This window comes from Phaseolus vulgaris, chromosome 9 (assembly GCF_051622355.1).
Source record: "Phaseolus vulgaris cultivar YP4 chromosome 9, ASM5162235v1, whole genome shotgun sequence".
NCBI lineage: Eukaryota > Viridiplantae > Streptophyta > Magnoliopsida > Fabales > Fabaceae > Phaseolus > Phaseolus vulgaris.
Window position 1 is genome coordinate 12,636,942 of NC_143506.1, and position 16,845 is coordinate 12,653,786.

Sequence of the window (16,845 nt, forward strand, 5' to 3'; positions counted from 1 at the left end):
AAGATCTTCATCATATATTCAACACTTCCATTTGTTATCGTCCCGAAGATACAAGTAATCCTATGGATACAATTTTTTTATCACAACCAGACACCTTTGCCTCCTGAACCCCATATAAGGTGAATAAGCATCATCTTTCTTTTATATATTGTTTTCCAAGCACATTAAGACATGTAAGGTTGTTCTATTTTTATCATTTAGTGTGAATACCCCGATTATACTGATTAAGTGTTGTTGAATATGAAGCTTGTTTTGTAGTTTATGGCTTCACTAATTTATGGAATGGTGGGGGAACATTTGATATCATGTGGTGGTAGAACTTTTGTTACTGTGCTCCGAGCAGACAGACATTTGTGGGTTTGCGGCAAAATAATAAATATATAATTCTGTGTGTATAAATTTTAATATATAAAAAAGTTTTAAAATATGAATATTAATCTCCTTTTTATTCTTTTATATAATAATTAAGGGTTCTGTCTGTATATACAAATTGAGAGAATGAGACTTGTCAAAAGGAAGCTTAGTTAGTTTTGTTTGGGTCGTGGGTGTGTGAGAACTGAGAAGGTGAGACTCAAAAAAAAAATCACACACGAACCTTACCCACAACCCATTTACCCCCCACTTTTACCTCGCCTTTCTAATTATGCAGAGTAACTATCCCACTAAACCAGACACTCGTCTTTTTCTTTCCTCTTTTAAGTTCAATCCACTTTTATTTTCAAGACTACATTGAGTAATAAATATAATAAATAATTAAGAGCTATTAAAGACAACATCTATTATTCCGTTCAAACCCTCCACTCCACCACTGTCATCTTGTTTTCTATGTTCCCCAAAGTTTACCTGAATTCCTACAATCCAAGTGAAAATGATACAGGCAATATTTTCAAATGTACCAATAGCACACTCATTCTTATAGATCATAAAATGTAAGTAAGTGGTTAGATCCAGCATTTACAGTTATCCTTGGAGAAGATTTATCTCCAATCGGGAGCATATGATTAGAGACAATCAGCATATATTAATTGTTCGATTTGCATACTGTATGTGAGTAGATGGTTCGTGATAAGAAATGCGCAAAATTGAAAATCAGAAATATAATAAAAGAAATGGCAAAGTAAGAGAAAGTAAGAGTCAAGGGAACAAATGACATATATACAAATACACATATGAACAAAGCGGAATTTTCTTCTTTTTCATTTCAAGGCCTTCGGCCCAACCTCTGACAAACATTTCAATTACCTTTGCGTTTTTGATCCTTTACCCTCTACATTATCTATCCCTAAATTCCCAATTTTCTCTACAAAAGGCTCTCCTCTTTGAAAGCCAAATCTGCAACCTCATCCAATTTTTCCTAAACACTTTTGGATGAGTAAGCAACCCCTAATTCTGAGGATTAAAAATTACAACCCAAAATCCCAAAAAGATAAAAGGGAAGTTAAAGCTGCCTATATCTTACAGATATTCCTTTCAAGGAACTATTTCTCAAAGAAAAAGTGCTTCGTAGACGATTAAACCATGACATTTTCATCTCACCAGAGCCAGTGCATTGACCCTCCCCTACCCCGTCACTGCTGAAAAGGGTCTGATCAGAGCAATCAAGTGAAGCTCCACATGCCAGATTATAAGATTCGCATGCAGAATGGCATACCCGAAGCCTGTTATCTCCATCCTTCTCACACTTCTGGATTGAAATCTGAAAATTAAGTGCCAACCAATTGAGACAAATAAGCAGCACTACCAACCATGCATGCTCTAATATCAACAGTAATTGGTACCAGATATTTTATACAATTTTACTCTTCTAAAAAGCCCACACTCAAACCCACCAAACAAAATGAAAGACAAACTGAGAAAAAGAAACTGTCACGACTCACAGATGTTGATCCCTAATACAATTGGATAAACACTAATGTCATAGGTTCCTCAGTTCCCACCGTTGTAAAAAGATACATCACTCGTATTTGACTTGGGATATTGAAACTTGGAAAGTCATTAAACACCTATATAACAACTTAGATTCAACTTAAACCATGGTTTTACCAGAATAAGTGTCACATGCAACTTAAATAATGTATCAGTCGACTAGGAAAGGAAATGGAGGAATGAAAACAAACAGAAATCAGATTGGGAAACAAAAATTTAATAATTAAAACCCAATCATATTACAATTCCTAAACAGGAAAAGCTAAAGAATAACTTTAGTTGAAGAGACGACATACCCAGCAGGCAAGACGTTTAGCAGTTTCATCACAGTAGGTGCTGCCAAATATATTAAATAATTTCCTAGCACCTCCAGGGAATAATCGATGGTAGTTGGGTATGACAACTACTTCTTCCAGCTGTTGAAGTATGCTAGGCTCACTGGGCGCACAATGCTGCCCAGAAACATCATTTCCCAGCACATTTTTGCAGACAGAAAGACTAGAGAGGAGCATGGAGCTGTTCTGGCATGTATAACCCGCATAGTCAGAACAGCGGAATTCACAAACCCCATTATCACAAACCCCGCCATGAAGGCTGCATTGCTCGTCACACACAGCTGCACAAAGTATGATGAACAAGTTAATAACCAAATTACGTTTCTTTTAAGATCCATATATATGTAGTTCGCACTTGAACAATTGTTTGAAAAGATGGACTGAATCTTGTTTTCCCCTTTTCCAGGTTTCCTAGGGTATCTTGAGATCCTTTCAGGAATTGATTGGTACAATTAACCTTCGTTTGTCCAATAAAGTATGTCTAAGGGCTCAAACTTTCATCTGTCCTCCAGTATCACAGTTCATTTATCACTACAGCCAACCCCCTTTCCAGTCGCTCAATCTATTTTGATTTTGATCAGAATAACTGGGGAATAAAACATATGCTTGAATGCCTCAATTATATAAAAGGGAGTGAGCATAACTGTCCAAAAGGAACCACAGAATATAACCAATAATTGGTACTTGATCTTTTATACAATATTTACACTTTTCATAAGCTCGTCCCAAGGACATCTTATTGCTTTGGAGTTTGTTTGGGAGTAAAGCTTTCATTGATCAAACATGAGGTTGGTGATATTGACAAATGTATTTTACGGTGTATGAAACAAAATAGTATACTCTTTTAGATACGATAGTGAGAACTTATTCCCCAAAAAAGGCAATGGATAATGTTACCCACCCTCAACCAACAAAATAAAATGAAATACACAAACTGAGAAAAATAAATTGCCACGACTCATAAATGTAGATCTTTAGTACACAGAAATAATATTGTAGAAAATATCTAGTGTAAGACATTGGTACGTACCAGTGGAGCAATCAATGCCAGTATGGCCAGGTTTACATTCACAAATCCCATCGGAAAGGCACATTCCATTGCCATTGCATTTGCTGGGGCAGGAACCTGAAAGAAGTTAAGAAAGAGCAATTTTAGAAAAAGAATGAAAAAAACCCGCTGCTGCTAAACTGAAGGTAACTAGGACTAGAAGCACGAGTTAACTGACATTGACAACAGTATAAACACAAAGATTGAACAAATCATCACATAAAAATAAAAGTGAAAAAGGAGAGCTCACGTCTACTGCAATCATTCCCACGAAATCCAAGAAAGCATCGGCATTTTCCATCAACACAATCTCCATTGAAATTACATGAATTAGGGCATTGACCAGACACAGCTGCTACTGGGTCAGTGTTACACAGCTCATGGTAGGCAGGGCAGATTAATTCACCTATAGAAAAATGTAATAAATAGTAAATTGTCTTTGCAATAATTGACAAATTAACACCACAGCGTAAACAACTAAACATAGACAAAAAAAAAACAGTAATATTAACCATTAAAGCCAGGGAACTGAATGGGTCCACCAGCTTGAGGACACACTTTCCAGATACCATCCACTGCAACCTGTACAAAAGTGGAAAGAAAAGAGAATTTCATTCAGTGAATTTGGTAACAAAGGAAAAGGAGAGAAGGGGGTTGAACATACAATTTATATACACAGACCTATACGAAGAAATTGCACAACTCAAACATTACATGATTGCTCAATCAATTGTATAATTATTTCTTCAAAATGTAAATTATCTATCAGCATAAATGAATATCTGGGATCAATGACAATGCCCATCTCACCCTATTACAAGAAAAAAAATATTATTGTATCATCCCACCAATCCATGTCGAAAAACCAAAAAAAATTTAGGACACCCCTCATAAAACTTTCCTTCCAGTTCCAGGATTGTATGCACATTGGATCAATTATAGGAACTGAAAAATGTATTGCATTGATTCTAGGAGGGCACAAACGATGCAATGCAATAGAAAATAGACCAGAATAAAATGAAATTTTAATGATTAAATCCCTAATTCCCAAATAGTATCAGTATGTCAGCAGTAGGGGCAAGAGGACAAAATCAACAAGAATGACTGAATGAAGTCCCAAATACTCTAGAGCCTGGGCTTTCCCACCCAAAACTGATTCTACCAACTAACTACCGCTGCCATCTTCTGCCTCTATGCAAACAGATTATAAGGCCTTCTCTCAACTTAAGGTCCAACAAACTGCCCACCCTAACATAATGTATGCAAATAGTGCTTACAGATCAAAGGATAAAACTTAGATCAAGTTCCTTACATTCTTTAATATTAGATGGAAGTTATTTATTATTGGAAAGAGCATCCATGTGTCATCATTAGAACGAAGAACTTCATGGCAAATAAGCAAGAAGGATAAAATTTAGATATAAGTTCCTTACTCCTTACATACTTTCCCAGCCATCAAATTCTCCAATTAAATGATAACTATATATTATTCAAATTCTGTAACAAACACATGAGATAAATAAAAAAGAGACAATATTATTTAGTGAGCTTAATTTTCCTCTCTTAGCTCTCATATTTATATCAATAGTTGTTGTTCTCTTCTCAGATAAAAAAAAAGGAGAGGGAGGAGTAAAAAACAAGAAAAGTCATAACTAGAGTCCTGGGTACAGAGATAGCTACAGGACAAAATAGCTTTTCAATAAAGCATATTTAAGACCTATTCTAACATAAATATTTAATGAAGTTCTTTATTATAGGAAAGAGCATCATCCATTTGTCATCATTAGATGAAGAATTTGATGGCAAAAATACAAGGAACTACACATAAGTTTTGTCCATCTGAAATCACTTAAATTTTTTTAGAATTATCATATTTTGACACCATTTAATTTGGATACATCTACACGACTATTTGTTGTAATAATTTAATAATATGCATGTTTGAATGAACAACACACGTTAAAACGCAATATTATTATACTATTATAATAATATTGTCGAGTGGTTGTATCCAAAACAAAGTGTATCAAATATCATTTTTCATTGTCTTTCATTAAAAAGTCTGGAGAATCAAGCAGGGTCAGCATTCCAGGTCAAAATCTAACAAAATAAACCACTATAAGGGTAATCATTTCACTTCTAGAGATACTTAAAACCATACCTCTAAAGAATTATTCATACACCTGTGCTGATAACAACCATTTCCCTGGGTCATAGAACCCCGTACAAAGCCTGTCCGTACTAGTGATGAAGCCATACACCTGTACCAAAAAGGTAAAAATAGTCAGCAACTCCACAGTATGTGTTCTCAAAAAATAAATGTAAAGACTCAGGGCATAAGTATTAAGTTAGAAATCTTACCTAGAGTTACTTCCTCTGACTTCACCTAGCATTCTATCAGGTGCTCGTGCACTGTTAGTGTCTGTACATGATCCATCAGAGTAAGCAACAAAATAAGTGCAATAATCAGCCAATGAGGATTGTCCACCTGTAACAACCAGTGAACAGCCAAATATTCACAAGTCAAGTCAGCCACCAATGAATAGTGGCAAGAAAATGTATGATGTGTAACGGGAACAGAAATATAAAAGCAGAAACTACATATCAATCAGGATGCAATAGCTTAAAAGGTTTAACATTTTATTGACAATCCAGAATAATACCAAAGAATCTGGCTAAAAACAAGGAGAGGCATGAACACATAGTAAACATATTAGCATCGAACTGCGTGTTACAAATGAAGGGATGATTCTACATACCCTTATTAGCTTGCGGAAAATACCGAGCCCACTGAGGGAGATCTCCACTATAAGTTAGGATGGGGCAGTATCCCTCTGCCTCCCTGTTATATGTACAACCAGAAAACTGTGTTGTGTTGCAACGATAGGCTCCCTTCCAAAGATTGCAAGGGGATGTAACAAACTCAGTACCTTGGTTGAGACCCCAATCGAGACGGTCTGCCATACTATAGTTGGCTTTGTACCATCCACTATCTTCTAGTAAAGCTAATGTCATTTTTGAAACAACAGATCTTGTATCCACAGAACCAGTCATAATTTCATTCATCAGAAGCCTTTTTTCCCAATGAGATCCTGCAAGTCATTCACATATCTTGGATTAATAGTATATTTCATTAATCTTAACCCAAAAGAGGCTCAAATTAATTTAATTTAGCTGAATTATAAAACTCAAACAGGGGATACAAACCTGATGTGCCACGTCCTCCACCATCTTCCAGCTCTAAACCAGAAAAATTCCCAGAGAACGCCTGCCAACAAGTCACTCCAGTCATTTGCTGGATCCTTTTACAACTGAAAACAGTAAACATGAAAATGGAAGTATTCTGGACAGGTATGCTCCCAAGAAAATACCGCATAATGAGACCGAGAATGCATGACAACGCGAGGAAGCACCACACGTGTTACCATTCGTCCAAGTTTTTCATCCATAACTTGTTCGGTAACCTTAAAAAGTAAAAAGTAGTGATTAGATTATAAAATGTGTCATTAAAATGCCTGGCATGGAAATTAATTGTGAAACTGAAAATTTTCAATATACCCCTACTGAGAAAAAAATATATACATACCCAGAAATTAAATAAGAAACAAGAATATGCTGCTCAATAAAGGGATACAAAACTTCAACATCAGTGATTCGTTATTTTTCCCCTAAAATTATTTCAAATTCAATACAATTCTAAAATTTATTTTATACACAAATCAAAGATATCACATAGAATCCATTTGCTGGAATTTTTTGTCTCTATCAACACAAGCAGAAATTATACTCAACTTTCATGTATAACGCATCACTTATAAGAAATGATCAATAGACAATCATGCCTCAGAAACATACTTGGTGAGACTTACAACATTATAAAAATAAACCAGAGTTGAACTTGCAGCACAAAAAGCAATACCTGATTACGCCGTCTTTTCCTTTCATCTCTAAAATGAGCAAAGGCATGTGGATCAAAACCAAGAACATGCATAACCTGAAAAAAAAATATCAAATATGATGAACAATGCCACACATAATGCTTCTCATGCTTCCACACACATATAGATAATGTACAACAAACCTCATGTATAAGGGTAGCGGAAAGTAAAGTCTCTGCCTCAGCAGTCAAATGCCGAGGCGCAACATTAACATGTCCTGCAGAATAACAGAAGTACTTTCAGTTCTAAGGCATTCCAAATTTGAGATGACAAAAAATACCACTGAAACCAACATGTTTATGGGATAATATACCAGCTATAGCACGACCCCATTGATCTCGCTCACATGCCACTGCCCAGGCAAGTGTATTTCCAGTTGTAGGTCTTGTAGTCACCAAAAGAACCAAGTCAGCATCAGAGACACCCTCTGGAGAAGTTGAACAAAAAGGGAACATCTTAAATTCAGTACAAATCTGACATCTAACTTTTACCAGAAATGCAATTGCATAAATTGTACCCTCAACATATCCACGAGGAAGCTGCACACCTCCATCTTGTCCACATGCAGAATACCCACTTAAACGCAAGTTCCCCTTGACAGGTTCAACCGCCAATGCTCTCCTAAACCAGTCAGCTGTCTGACCTAATGCCTGAAATTAGTTATCAAGGATAAATATCTCTATCCATTTATGATAGTCCCTCAAAACAACACTTCTCAAAGAGACATAACATAACTGATACACCACCAAGTAATTTTCTCACAGAAAAAAAAGATTATCATCCAGGTGAATTTAAAGCAAAAACGAAAAGGGAGAAAGTAGTTGACCTTACGAAGGCGATGTTTTTTGTCCTCTCCTGAAATATCTTCAGAAGTGCAGTTATACCAACAATCACCAAATATTGGAGGATTTCCATGGGGGTCACAAGAAGGAAAACCAGGAGGATAAGTCATGGGAGGCTCCCCGAGCTGTTAATATAAAAATTGATATTTAATTTCAATAAAATACACGAAATATACTAACAAAGTTATGGGTACATATAACGCATTCTAAATATTTCTTTTGCATTTATATTGAGCACTCACTTTAACAATATCGCCAATTGTTCGACAATCCCTGTCAGGGGAGTGGCCAACAGCATCATAATTTAGATATATCCTGATAGGCTTCTTTGCATCCTCATGAGAACTTGATGAAGTTGACACATCTAGTAATGCCCTACCTTTGTGCTGAAGGTGTTTCAAAAGACTGGGCTCATAAACCTGTGGAGTAACTAAATACACCTTGCGTCCAGGTCGCTTCCTCTGTTCAAGAATCTGATCGTGTATGCAAGAGTGAGAGGCAATGTTCTTGGTATTCCTCTCCATGCCTCCGTGAACTTGATTTTCGTGGAGATTTGCATCGTGGGCCTCCACCCACGCCAATATCAATATAATCTGCAACACGAAGAAGAATCTTATGAAATCTTTAGAGTGGCCATCACTTACAAGAACCAAATCTCAGATCAGCAGAATTTCAAAATTTATCACGTGAAACCACAGACCGATGAATAAACCTGTAAGACATCAGCCGCCAAAGAGGCTAGTTGAACAGCTTCCCTTAAATTTCAACTCAGAAAAATATATACATATAGTTTTGAAAAACAAAGAGAATAAAATCAAGAAAAAGGAACTAATCCAGCACCTCTAGGTGAATCATTGCTCTGACAACAAAACCCTAACCTCCACAGTTCCGCTTCAGGACAAATGTAAGAAAAATACGGAAAACACATCAAACTCAAATATTCACTTTCTCACTACTTTCAGCGACCAATTAGAGCACAACAACAGTTTAAAATTTACTCCATAAAGCCATACATCCTACACGACAGAGCAAATTTGAACTAAAAGAAATTTAACAATAAAAACAAAAAAAACTCGCGAACTAGCAGAGTTTTACCAAGAAAACAACCACCACAAATCTAAGCTTGCAATGAAATCTGGACAGCGCGCATGAGGTGCACCGCGCCATCAGCTCTATGATAAAACGAGCACTGAAACAAAAAGTTCTCTGATTCCATCAAATCGCCCGCGAATTTTCGATCGGCTTCGGAGCGCGCGAGAATCTCCGGCTGCTATGCATTTTGGATATTCAACTGCGCGAAGAAAGTAGCGACGAACAGCGACTCCGATTTGAGAGGAATGAAGGAACAATGTTGGAAATGAATAAGGAGAAGTCAGAGGAGAGTAGAATTGGCGCGTGGAGAGAGAGATGAGCTTCGGAGTGGCGTTGATAGGCTCCTCTTTCTGATCACTGGAAACGGGCGAAGCGAGAACAGTCACTGACAGTGAACGGAAGAAGAAGAAGAAGAAAAAATCAAATAGATTGGGTGGAGGAGTGGGTGGAGAACACCTTCCTTTTTTTAACCATTTTTGGCTTTTCCAATAATAAAATACTGATAAATGAAAAATTAAATTAAATTAAAACGGGGAAAAAAAGTGTCAATGCTACATCTTTTTTTTTTTTTATTTGAATGGTTCTCGCGTCGCATTCTTAATTGTCATTTTTTTTTTTGCATTTAAGACATAATGTTATTACTAAATTATAAAGATACGTTGAGTTAAATACATCTGTAAATATATTTTTTCTTATCGCCTCAATTAATTGTTTTTCATGTATGCTTTTACTTTTAATTAAATATTAACTTATTTCTTAATTACTTATTTTGTGTTAGTTCAAATGTAAGCGAAGCTCATAAACAATAAAACAATCTAAGTATAAAATCCTCAACTTGCATGCTTACTATAAATTAATCTGACACTTAAAGTAAAAAATAAATAAAAATAGTGGGAAGTGGTACTCTAAATTCTGAATGATGCTGCTTAATCCAAGAAAAATTACAATATAAAAAGGTGTGATTCCTTCGTCCTAGAAAAATGGCCTGGCAAATTAGATTAAATCAGAAAACTACATGCTACCTCAAAGGGGAAAATTAAATGACAAAGGTCACAACTGAGGCACCAATTTGTTGAAGAATCATGTCTGTGACACAATTAATTAAAATTCAAAATATTTCTAAGATTCCACGACAGTTTAGCCCGATCATTTTATTTTTCTTTAAAGATAGATAAAAATTTAAAACTTAAGTTTAAAAATAGTACTTATAAAATAATTTCGCACTAGTTAATTCATATGTTAAATATTAGTTAGTTTACTATTTTTGACTTTTTAACTACAATATCCGTACAGCTTAATTATTATTAAAAATAATTGTAATATATGAGAATATTGAGTGGACGGTTACCCTTCTATAGTAATAGCTTATTATTATTGTGCATCAGATAATATCCAAAATTTAGTTTATTATATAACTTTGTGAACAAATTTAAAGTGCAACTCTTATGAAAATTTCAAATTTAAAAAAATATATATTTACTTGGCTTCAAATTTAAAAAATAAAACGAAGTCGTAATCAAAACACTTCTAAGCCTAACATAATTTACGTAATCTACAAAATTTTCAGCAGATATATTTTTGTTCGGAAATTATATGTCACCTCATCACTTGTAATGCTTTTTTAACTAAATTTTGACCATTTTTCCTTTCCTAATAATGTTTTATATAATAGTTTGAATATTTTTGTCCTCAAATACGTACTTAAGGTTATTTTATTGTAATTATCATTATTCATACTTTATATATGAAATTTTAATTTATTATTTTTTATTCGTAGTTTATCAACATTAATTTTTAACTTTTTTTATAAATTTTATTTTAATGTTAGTGTATCAGAAATTTTACACTTAATATTTTTTATTCATTTTTAAGTATAAAATATTTAAAAATAAAAATATATTTTTATGATTTAAAATTTAAGTTTCAAATTTTTATATTTGAACCATTCGAGTTATGGAACTTATCTCATATCAGCCAAAAATCATCTTACTCTTGACATTTCTACGAAGAAGATCCTACAGTGTAAAAGCATAACATTAGCAAGATTAATTAGCAACTAAAACACTTAGATCTTATTGGACTAAACTTAATCATCCTGAAGTTGATACAAGACAACCTCTATAAATAGGTAGAAGCAAAAAGTAACAAAATTTTAATCTTTAATTTTTTAAATTAAACGTCAAAATATAATTACAATTACACCTCTCAAAACTTAAATATATATATATATATATATATAATTCCACATTAATCATAATATAGTTATATTAGAAAGTTCCTATAAATTTTTAAATTATAACTAAAGCATAACTTCTACATTAAAATGTGCTTAAATTATGAGATATATTTTTCAAGAAATTTTATGACAAATTCCTATATTTGTCAACAATTCAGTTTTTCAAAGTATTCATTTTTCGTCCAATGCACATTATGCTTGTAGAGGATTTAAAATACGAAAGATTTTTTTCAAACAAATTTTTTTAAAATAATTTATATAGAAAAATAAAATAATTTTCTTCATAGCTAACAATTAAGTTATATATAAATTTATTCTGTAAAAAAAATATATATAAACTAATTTTAAAAATTATAGAAAAACTTCAATTCCCAAGAGTTTAATATATTAATGACAGGGACAGTAAATTTATGCTAATAATAGTTTCATCACGATATAAAATACTGATAGTATGTATTTATTTATGCTAGTAAATTTATTTATTAGTATAATACATTTCATTAAAATATAACGTTCACACTGATAAATTATAATTTGTATTAGACAATAACTATAAAAGTATAGTTAAATAAGAGTGATACCAAAAATAAATAAATAATTTTTTATTGAGTGCAAAAAAAGTGTTTAGTCATAATAATTTGAATGAAAAAAATCTTATTTATAGCAATGGTGCAAAATTCTTTCTCGTCAACACACTTCTTTTGTATATATATAAATAAACGTGTTTTTGCCATTTTTTTCATGTTGGTTGCAGTTACAAAGACACTCTTTCAATAAATAATGATCACACACACCGGAATTGGGTAATGTGAAGTAGGGTTATTGTTTCTTTGTTTTGATGTGATAATAATAGAATCAAATATGACCCACTCACCTAAATCCAGCTACTTACAATTCCTATCATTTTTATCACATTTTTTTTATACAATTTAACTTAAAATTATAGGATAAACTTGTTGAGAAAGATTAGAAGAACAAAGGTTTCTTTATACAATTCACTTAAAAGTAGTGTTTGACGGATGCATCTATAATATTTTCTATCAAATAGTTTTTCCATGCATGCATATATGCAAGATATGGGATGATAGTAGTTGGTCAAACACCCACTAAATTCACAACTTATAGTTCATTAGGCTATTTATCATCAACAATCCAAATCAAGAAACAGTTATACACTAATAATCCCTTAAGAGATGGGTTTATGCAGAAATCTCATAAGAAGTAAATTAGTGCAGAGCTTTTAGCCGTTCAAACTTGGTCCACCATATATAACAATAATTATTGTCTCTTTTGTAGATAAGAGAAAAAGTTAGGCCCAAAATTCTTACTATCTCACAACCACTATTTCATCTGTTATGTCAATTATTATATAACATGGAAGGTGGACCTCAAGTTATAGCATAGGAGTCCTTCTATGAAATAAAAGAGATGCAACTTTTTTGGCTTCTTGATGATGATTTATAATTGAGAGTAGCGAGCATTATCAACCAAAAAACACTCTTTGCGGTTTTTTATTAGTTTGTTGGTGTGGACCAAATTTTGAAAGGTTGCAACTAATCCTTGAGTGCAGAGATAAATAAGTATTGCTTCTTTGGTAGCATCAAATCCTCATAATGGTGCAAAAGAATCTCAAATTTTATATGAATATATTGGTGATTGACCTGCAGCAGAGTTAATAAACAATTAGGTTGCCTACCACCAAGGCACCAACTCATGGGGTTTGTGTGTTTTCAACTGCAACACTATTCGTATTGATCTGCGTGTTCATGAGTTATAACTGTAACAACTTTGTCCTAGGTAGCTGCCAATACGGCACTTATGCTAAAGCTTTCATTTGATTGACCACGATCCTTGTATTTGGTATATAGATACATATGTTAGGTATAGAAAAAAAAATGGTTTCATTTTCATTAATACGAGAAAAGGAGACATGGCTTGGTGAAGCTGAATGCCCTGGCACATGGAGAATGTCCAATGTGTGGTGCCAAGTGGGGAATGCATGATCATAACTTACGACTCACAAAAAAATTGTAATCATAACTTTTTGCATATGTTCTTGCCTTATATAGTACGCATGTGTGCATGTATCACTAAGACGCAAAAAAAGAAAAATAAAACACCCTAATTATATTTTAAAACAATCCTCATTGTTTTGAGTAGATTGCTGACATTTTATTGAGTCAAATACTAAAGTTTTAAATTTTATTTTTATTTTAGATATTCGAATTTTTTAATTTTATATATAGCATGCGTAAAGTCATGAATCCCTTTGCTTAACTTAATCTAACGTCAAGTTTAATTAGAAGTAGAACATTTAGGCAGTCTAATAGTATTGTAAAAAAAATGGAAATTAATATTGTCACTCTAATGAGGTATTATTGAACGGTTAATTTATAAAAAAAAAACTCAAATTAATTTTTACAAAAACTATTTTCTTTTTTCTAAAACTATTTCCCAAAAAAGCATCCTAACATAAAACACATTATCTAAATTTACTTAAGTTCCCAAAAATATATTACATAATAGTGACTCCAATGTGAAAAAGAGATTACATTTTCATATTCTTCTAAATTTGAGATCATACATACCTAAACCCAAGTTTAAATTAAGATATATTGAACACAACACATGTTACTATATTACAAATAATTTTAACATAAAAAAATATTAATTACTTTTTCAAGTGTACTATACAAATAAATGAAACAAGCATTATGGATCATTGCATTAATGTCTTCTTAAGTGGAGAGCTGAAGTTAGTAGATGATACATGACACCCATAGAAGACAGCAACTATATACTAACTATTAAAAATGTTTGGTATATCTATATATGTTAACAAATATATACTTATTTGTTACTAATATTTTAATCATAATTTTTTTTTAAAATATTATTATATTATTATTATAATGATTTGTTAAGTGTATATATTTTACTTTTAAAGAAAAATTTTCCTATGTCTATACCATAATTTTCTTCCTTGATTGTTCAATGATTGAAAAAACACCATTAAAATACGTTAGAATGTTTATGTGAACTACAGTGTTTTGGCATTTTTTTTTCATATACTATAATTATTTTGTATTTATCATCGCAATTTATTTCATATTATTCTCAAATAATTGTACAAAATTATTTTAATATAGAATTATTATAATATCTTTGGTATATAAACATGGGTCGTGCAACTATATATAAAACACATGGTGCGGATAGAGATTATCCTGATCTTGTTACTTGTGTAAGTATTTTTCGTGGGAGTATGAGGAAGTTTTTTGATAGTTTTTCTGTGTTTATTGACGTTCAGATAGTTTTGGTTACTGAGCTTTATGGAGTTATATATGTTATGGAGGAATTTCAAAATATGGGTTTTACTAATGTATGGCTTGGATGTATTTCTGTCTTGGTTAGTGGTGCATTTACTCTTAGGACTAAGATTTTGTGGATGTTTGTAATCAGTGGAACACTTGTCTTAATTATTATGAGAAAATAAGGTTTAGGGTTACTCATGTTTTTCGTAAAGGAAATGTGTGTGCAGAAAAGTTGACTAACTTATGATTTATTCATAGAGACTCATTTCATTGGTATAATAGGCTTTCATCTACTCTATTATTAGAGTTATTTATAATTAAGTATAGTTTACCTATATATTGTTTCAATTAGCATATGGGTTTTGGTCTAATCTCCCATATTTTTTGTATTTTTTTTCTTTTAATAATATTTTTTTTACGTGATGACAGATTATTGATGTTACTTTGGGTGTCAGCATGTCCAAGTTGCACAATAATATCTAACATGAAAATGTTATATATATAAAAAAAAACTATATATAAAATTATTACACACTTATGATCTTTGTATGTTATGAAACTTTAAGTTTCCCAAATACTTATTATAGTAATTTCAAATATCATAATTATTTTTCAAAGAATGTATAAAACTTGTATTTGTATAAAGAGATGGAATTTAGATGAAATGAAAAATAAATTGTTTTATCTATTTATAATATTTTTAAAACTACTTTTTCATTATTCATTTAACTGAAACTTTAAATTATAATAATTTGAGTATTATAATTATTATGTATTGTTCAAATATATGTGTATAAATCAAGCACATAAATACTTACCAAAACATAGTATATGTTTTTCTTTAAATACAAAACTTATCTTTTAAGAGTAAGTATAAAAAAATTACATTATTAATCAATTAAAACCATTATCAACTACTTTTGAGGCTATTATTACAAAAACAATAGTTTTTATTACCACTAATTTATACTTAAATACTAAAAAAACATTAAATAACAATTAACTTAGAGAAAAAAAAATTATTCATTAGATTTGACAAGTTAGATATTAATTTATAAACTAAAAAATTATTGGTATATAAAATAATTTGTATTATTAATATAAAATTATAAAGTAATTTTAAAATTTATATTTAATATTAACTACCAATATTTTAGCTACTAATTACTTTAAATTGTAAATTATTTTTTAATTATAAATCAGTGATTAGTTTATAATATAAAATAATTAATAGTTAAAATTTGGTAACTAATGTTACATGTCATTTTAGAAACTAATTTATAAATATTTATTAGTAAAAATTACTTTAAATATCAATAATTTTTTAATTTATTAGAACTAATTATCTATTTGTCTCTAAAATTAATTACTCTTTAATAATTTTCTTATAATATAAATGAGGTTATAAAAATATTTTATAAACAGAGAAAAAAAACACATTTGAATTAAGAAATCCACAATAATATTAACTGAAATTTAAAAATAATTATTTCACAAGTTATAATTCAAACTTAATTGTACATAAATATTTTTTATTTGAAGGTAATGTGCGTTCAATATATATCTTAATTTAAATTTGGTTTAGGTATGTATGATCTCAAATTTAGAAGAATATGAAAATGTAATCTCTTTTCCATATTGGAGTCACTATTATGTAATATATTTTTGGGAACTTAAGTAAATTTAGATGATGTATTTTATGTTAGATTTGTTAGGATACTATCGGAAATAGTTTTGGAAAAAAATAAAATAGTTTTTATAAAATTAATTTGAGATTTTTTTTTTATAAATTAACTAGTTTAACTTATATAAAATTTTATTTATTTATTTGTTTTAAATTATAGAAAATTTTATCAAACATTTGCTTTTTTATTTTCAAATCCATATAAGAGGTGGCTATATTTAAATTTGTGGAAATGTCTTTCTTTTTTCCTTCCACAATTATAAACATGTTAATAACAATTAATAAATATTTGGTTTTTAAACACTTTTACTAAAATAATTTTTACAGATAAATATTATACTTTAATAAAAAAAAATTGAACTGGGAATAATTTTTAGAAGATATATACTATGTTATTACAGTGTGAGAAAATGATTTAATTCGACTTTTT

At 31.1% G+C, this 16,845-nt stretch overlaps 1 protein-coding gene across 5 annotated transcripts; it reads right to left on the minus strand.

The window, feature by feature from the left end:
• Positions 1–1,167: 1,167 nt before the first annotated feature.
• On the minus strand, positions 1,168–9,674 carry LOC137820407 (uncharacterized). Of its 5 annotated transcripts, XR_016515467.1 has the most exons (18): positions 9,185–9,646; positions 8,332–8,682; positions 8,074–8,214; positions 7,765–7,897; positions 7,561–7,674; positions 7,391–7,464; positions 7,229–7,303; positions 6,681–6,773; positions 6,517–6,577; positions 6,240–6,401; positions 6,069–6,151; positions 5,671–5,797; positions 5,471–5,570; positions 3,822–3,891; positions 3,560–3,715; positions 3,292–3,387; positions 2,223–2,542; positions 1,168–1,696 (listed from the first exon to the last, which is right to left on the minus strand). XR_016515467.1 is itself a non-coding variant. In XM_068624486.2 (17 exons), exons 1-17 carry the CDS (start codon positions 9,254–9,256, stop codon positions 1,439–1,441), a joined length of 2,574 nt encoding a protein of 857 aa, XP_068480587.1. In that variant the 5' UTR covers positions 9,257–9,674; the 3' UTR covers positions 1,168–1,438. The 5 variants fall into 5 exon arrangements, 4 of the variants coding, with proteins under 4 accessions (XP_068480587.1, XP_068480588.1, XP_068480590.1 ...); XM_068624486.2 differs by having other exon boundaries at positions 6,069–6,401; positions 9,185–9,674; XM_068624487.2 differs by lacking the exon at positions 9,185–9,646 and adding an exon at positions 8,930–9,058 and having other exon boundaries at positions 6,069–6,401.
• Positions 9,675–16,845: the final 7,171 nt, after the last annotated feature.

Bases quoted from the DNA above. Each gene is read 5' to 3' on its own strand.
- LOC137820407 (XM_068624486.2), bottom strand. From the start codon at position 9,256: ATGGCGCGGTGCACCTCATGCGCGCTGTCCAGATTTCATTGCAAGCTT. The intron at 8,683-9,184 runs GTAAAACTCTGC...TTCGTGTTGCAG, and splicing joins TTGTGGTGGTTGTTTTCTTG to ATTATATTGATATTGGCGTG. The intron at 5,798-6,068 runs GTATGTAGAATC...TGGTTGTTACAG, and splicing joins TTTTCCGCAAGCTAATAAGG to GTGGACAATCCTCATTGGCT.